Genomic DNA, 5,295 nt, shown 5'->3' with positions numbered 1-5,295 from the left:
CTTTTTGGCTAAAGCTAACTGTGAGGTACACATGCTAATATAATGTTTGTGGTGTTATATTATTATTATTATATTAACTAGATGTGCAGCATGATTACAATTAAATATCATTTGATATGAAAAAACGAAATGATGCTTTAAGAATAAAGAAAAAAAATACCTGAACATTCTTCTCACAGTCATCCATATACAATAATCACGCTTTCCAAAACATTAGGTACCCCTACAGAATTGAATTGATCATTTATAATGCACAATCCCAAATGCACGACTATATCTGATTATAAACTGACATGGTTAGATTTCTCTTGGACTCATAGCATGGCGGCCCCCGTCGATGGGGAGGTTGACTCCAGTAATGAAACTAGCAGCGTCCGATGCCAGGAAGGCGATGCTGTGCGCCACCTCGTCCACTTCACCCGGTCGGCCAAGTGCGTGAGTCTGCTTGGACTTTTCAAGGAACTAAAAGGACAAAACAAAAGAGACCATTCAAAAAAAACTATTGATTTAAAGTTGTGTCCATGCACACCAGGCTATAGCTGAGGTCAGAATATAGAGTGGAACAGCCCGCCCCAATGGGTTCTGTGACACTGATTGACTTCCAAACTGCTATAATATCAAAATGACTGTCATACAAGAGGTTAAACACAGAATAGTGAATCTAAAATGAAGTAACACTAGATAAAACTAATTTTGATATTGCTTCTACGACATATTGTTCGACCTTGAAGGATCCTTGGGTCTGTTAAAGCAAGGGACAGGCAAGTGTCAATGTTGCTTTACCATAGCAGTCTCCTTCACACTCATTCCTGCTCTCTTGAAAACGTCTGTGACGATCACACCAGGGCTGCAGAATTAAAACACACCACGGTTTAAAAAATGTCCTCTGCAGGGATTTGGAAGAACATGAGGTCATTGAACATACCACACAGAGTTGACTCTAACTTGCTTTGGTGCCAGTTCTGAAATTAAAAGCATGTCAAGTACATTGTTTTTTTTTTTTTGTTTTTTTTTTAGTGCATCTTTAGATGGAACTACTGACTCACCCAGAGCTACACAGCGAGTGAATTGGTCAAGGGCAGACTTGGACATACAATAGGCCAGGTTGTCAGGGTACTACAAAGAAAACAATTTGAAACATTTCCTGAGGAGAGATGTCCAATGTCCAACTCGGTGATCATGTGTGGCTGTTTATTTGATTATAATACATAGATAGACTATATTATTACATGTTAGCTCATATGTTCTTAAGATAACATATAATTATGTTGGTATCTTCTGTGGTTAAGCCATTTGAAGCGCTGCAGTTTCTTTGACTTAACAGAATAGGGTGCAAAGGGTAAATAAACTCTTTGTTTGTTTGTTTAGGGACTCAAACTGACTTTTTAAACCCTTGGATCCTATGGAACCTACAGTACGGTACTTCACCAATGCTACGCTGGAGGATGTTATTTTTTTAATATTCAACTTTAAGCTGTATTGAATGTTAAAAAAAAAAAAGGTAAAGCTTATCAAACTGGCCCCTGCAACTTGATCCACCTGTTGTATTTGCAGCCACATCTCATATCTCTTGAGCTCATCCGCGAACACTTCGTGCTAGCTCAATGAATAAACATTTGAGGCAGTCAAGCGTACGGTATGATGCAGAACTACATTTCTGAGATTAACTTGAGTGGTCACCATTGTGGTGTGTGACTGTAACTCCTGTGAAGGTGACCAAAAGCTCATTCCTCACCAATTCACTTTTTTTTTCCCTTTTACCTATCATTCATGGAAAAGATGTGTTTTTTTCTAAAATGCCCTAATTATGCACTAAAATCCTGTCCAAATTGGAAATTAGTACTACAGTAATTGGTCCACCAAAATATGATGAAGTGATAGCAAGGAGTGACATGTGCACTTAAGCTGCGTTTTGTCTAAAGTCAAATCATATGTAAGCCATTTATGTTGAAACGTAAAGCTGTAAAGATGCGATCGAAACGATTTTGGATGAATTTTGTGATCACAGTTTGTGGTGTACTTATGGTTGAAATTATTTTCAGCAATTTTAATCATGTTTCTCTGAAGCACTTGTCATGGCAGGGATCGGTTGCTAGTGGGAACCTGTAATTGGTTACTGTAATCGGCAGCCACATGAATCATAATCCAATCGAATCATGATGTGGATAAAGAATCCCACCCCTTGGGAATGTCCATACCGATCTGAGTCCAGCGATGCTGGATACGTTGACAATGCAGCCTTTGGTCTTGATCAGGTGAGGCACACAGAGTTGGGTCAATTGGTAGACAGATCTAGAAAACAAGTCCCAATTGGAAAGAGCTCCAACAGTATAACCGGCATGAGTGCGTCTCCATGACGACGCTCACCTGACATTAATGTTCATGACCCTGTCGTACGTCGCCAGGTCTGACCTCTCGATGCCGCCTATTGCCAGGATGCCGGCGTTGTTCACCAGGACGTCCAGCCGGCCGAAGCGCGCGATGACTTCCTCCACCGTCTTCTTCACTGTGTCCTCGTCTGTAAGGTCGCCGGGCACAAGCAGATGCTGCACGGTGTACGCAAAGCATAAGTAACGACTCTTAAGACCTTACTGACACGCTGTTTAAAAAACAAGCAAAAAAAAAAAAAAAAAAGATGAAGTCAAAATTTTAAGTTGAGCGATTCAAAAGACATTTCAAGTTATGCTAATGTGGAAATTGGCTTTCAAAAACAAAACAAAGAAATGAGACTTGACAGAACAAATCCTCCCTTGTTTTTTCCCACTTTAAAGATACTATTACATACAACTCAGCAATCTGCTTCCCTTGTCCTAAATTGCCATAAATGTCAATAGTTTATATTTCAAATTTGTTCCAACTTAAATGACTGTTTTGGCCACCCCAAAAGATACAAGTTGTGTTTTGAACAGCGCGGGCACCTCGAGCGAACACATCAGTACCTGAGTCCCGCCACCACGCTCTGTGCACTCTTTGGCCACTTTCGTCAGATTCTCCACATCTCTGCCATTGAGAGCCAGGACAGCTCCCAGTTTCGCAAACAGGACGGCCGTACCTGCACCGATACCCGAGCTGGCACCTGTGATCAGGGTCACTTTTCCCTTCAGGGAAGACACCTGAAACAGACATGACACAGCTGAACTTCAAAACGATATATAAATTGCAATCTAGGAAATGACTTTACCGCTTCTGAAAGGGCGCGAAGCAAATCAAAACAACTTTATTTCTGTAGCACACTTCATACACAAGGCAACTCAATGTGCTTCACACAACAGCTAAAAGCATTTACATACAGGACAATTGAAGACAACAGCAGCTTATTAAAATGACTACAAAAAAAAAAAAAAAGACCATATGTAAGCACAACCAAAAGATTTCAAGACATTTCAAAGCAAAGGACATAAAAGAAAAAAGCAGCATTCTGAGACTGGAGAGTGAAATCGATTATAAAATGCTGAAATTCACAGGAATGTGTGTGTGCGTTTGGGGGCGGGGTGGCATTTATACTTAGGGCTGACTGCACTTCCAATGGTAAATTTTTCTATTCACGTGCAGCGTAGCGGCTAAATGCTACTCCACCTCGTTTGCTTTGAAACGCCACTTTTCTTCATGTATTGAGCAACCAAACCATTCAGGAGGAGTCGATGTGACGGAATAAACTTCCTGGGTGGAACCTTGGGTGAGAGTCTTTTGAAACTTCCTGGGTGGAACCCTGGCCTTTTCTCCTGGATGTGGACCGATTGTGATAATTCAGCGATTTTAAAGAACAACTTTTTTTTTAATCAGATATAATCCAGTATAATTATGCAGATTTCAAAGGGCTTTTGCTTTAAAACGCAACATCCGATCTGAATAAAACTGCCTCGTTGCAATTCTGAGCTGGTCTAGTTTCTCCCAGGAGTGGATTGATATTGTGTGATCATTTAGCGATGAGTTTTTAGATCAGGTTGAATGACAGTCAAATAGGCATATTTCACAGGACCATTATTTTGAAATGCTAAATCAGATCTGGAGGTGGAGGAAACTTCCTGGGTGGAATCACAGGCTTGTCTCATCTTGCGTCTCCTAAATGTGACGACAAGGTTCATGATCCGCCTCGATAAACAAAACTGAACAAATACACAGACTGTTTGAGATGCAAAGCATTGCTGTCCAATTGTCCGTTGACGTTTGGTCGATTTTTACTTTGAAATGGGTCCACGCACCGCGTGAGAAGTGTGTGACTGTCATGCTGTGTCTCAACAGACATTGATCAAATCAATCAGGGGAGGAAGGCTTGGCTTGGTCTTTTCCAGTGCAGAATGGCCTGGCTGCAGCAATTCAGACAAACAAACAGGCATTTCGCAGGCCATGTTGACCCTTTGAGTTTTTTATTAGAATGGAATGACCTCCCACTGAACATTCGGCAAGCCTCCTCGCGGACCATCTTTAAAACCTGCCTCAAAACTCACTTGTATTCTTTGGCATTTGACTCAGCATGACTCAGATTTGTTCTTGGTTTTGCTGTTCGGTGCTTTCTACCGTCTTTGTTACCGATTTGTTGCTTTACTGTTGTATATGTTAGTTGCTCCATGTACAGCACTTTGTATGCAGCGATGGCTGTCTGAAAGTGCTCTATAAATACAGTTGAGTTGAGTTGAGTTTATTAAGTCGTGCCCTTTCGACATCATGCCTGTAATATGCTGTATTTAAAGCTAAACAAAATACTCAGTGGAAAGGATCAGAAGAATAAATGATTGAATCCATAAAATAAACTTACTCTTAAAGGGTCACTTGAGGCCGACATTCCACTAACTTGCATCAAGTGTCCGAATTTCACGCTGCCAGTGTATAAAAAGGCTGAGATACATGGGCGGAGCTACGTGGGGGCCACCACCACACCTCCATTTGGTAACTGCTGCCTTTTCCTCCCAATGTCACATTGATGTAGTGCTCTGAGATCCATTTGATGCTCTGCCGTAAGCTTTTTTTTTTTTTTGATTAGCTGCATATTTTATAACAATGACCTCAAAGAAAATTCACATCTTTTAGTCGAAATCGGTCACAATGATTACTGTCACACCATAAGAACCAAACAACATAACTGAGAAGTCATTGTTTATCCTACCATTCACAATCATGGCTTTTTGAATCAAGTATAGCAGTCTTGCACACGCAGTCATAATACAAAAGCAGGAACAAACCGAAGTAAAAAGCAACATGAAGGATGAAGATCTTTTTCTGTCATTGTGCTTTTCAGATATGATTTGAAAGAACGAGCCAGTTGCACAATGCAAACAATTGAAAATGATTACGTGT

General features: G+C 40.7%; 1 protein-coding gene across 2 annotated transcripts; it reads right to left on the bottom strand.

The window, feature by feature from the left end:
* Nucleotides 1–59: 59 nt before the first annotated feature.
* Nucleotides 60–4,878, bottom strand: LOC109508106 (3-oxoacyl-[acyl-carrier-protein] reductase FabG-like). 2 transcript variants are annotated; one of them, XM_019857949.1, is made up of 8 exons: nucleotides 4,754–4,878; nucleotides 2,940–3,116; nucleotides 2,368–2,546; nucleotides 2,199–2,292; nucleotides 1,047–1,116; nucleotides 926–962; nucleotides 784–847; nucleotides 60–462 (listed from the first exon to the last, which is right to left on the bottom strand). In XM_019857949.1, exons 1-8 carry the CDS (start codon nucleotides 4,796–4,798, stop codon nucleotides 298–300), a joined length of 831 nt encoding a protein of 276 aa, XP_019713508.1. In that variant the 5' UTR covers nucleotides 4,799–4,878; the 3' UTR covers nucleotides 60–297. The 2 variants fall into 2 exon arrangements, with proteins under 2 accessions (XP_019713508.1, XP_019713509.1); XM_019857950.1 differs by having other exon boundaries at nucleotides 2,940–3,113; nucleotides 4,757–4,874.
* Between the last annotated feature and the right edge of the window lie 417 nt (nucleotides 4,879–5,295).

Source organism: Hippocampus comes, unplaced genomic scaffold (genome assembly GCF_001891065.2).
Source record: "Hippocampus comes isolate QL1 unplaced genomic scaffold, H_comes_QL1_v1.1 scaffold945, whole genome shotgun sequence".
In the NCBI taxonomy this organism is placed as follows: domain Eukaryota; kingdom Metazoa; phylum Chordata; class Actinopteri; order Syngnathiformes; family Syngnathidae; genus Hippocampus; species Hippocampus comes.
Note: the sequence above shows the minus strand (reverse complement) of the source record. Positions and strands in the feature narration are given on the sequence as shown.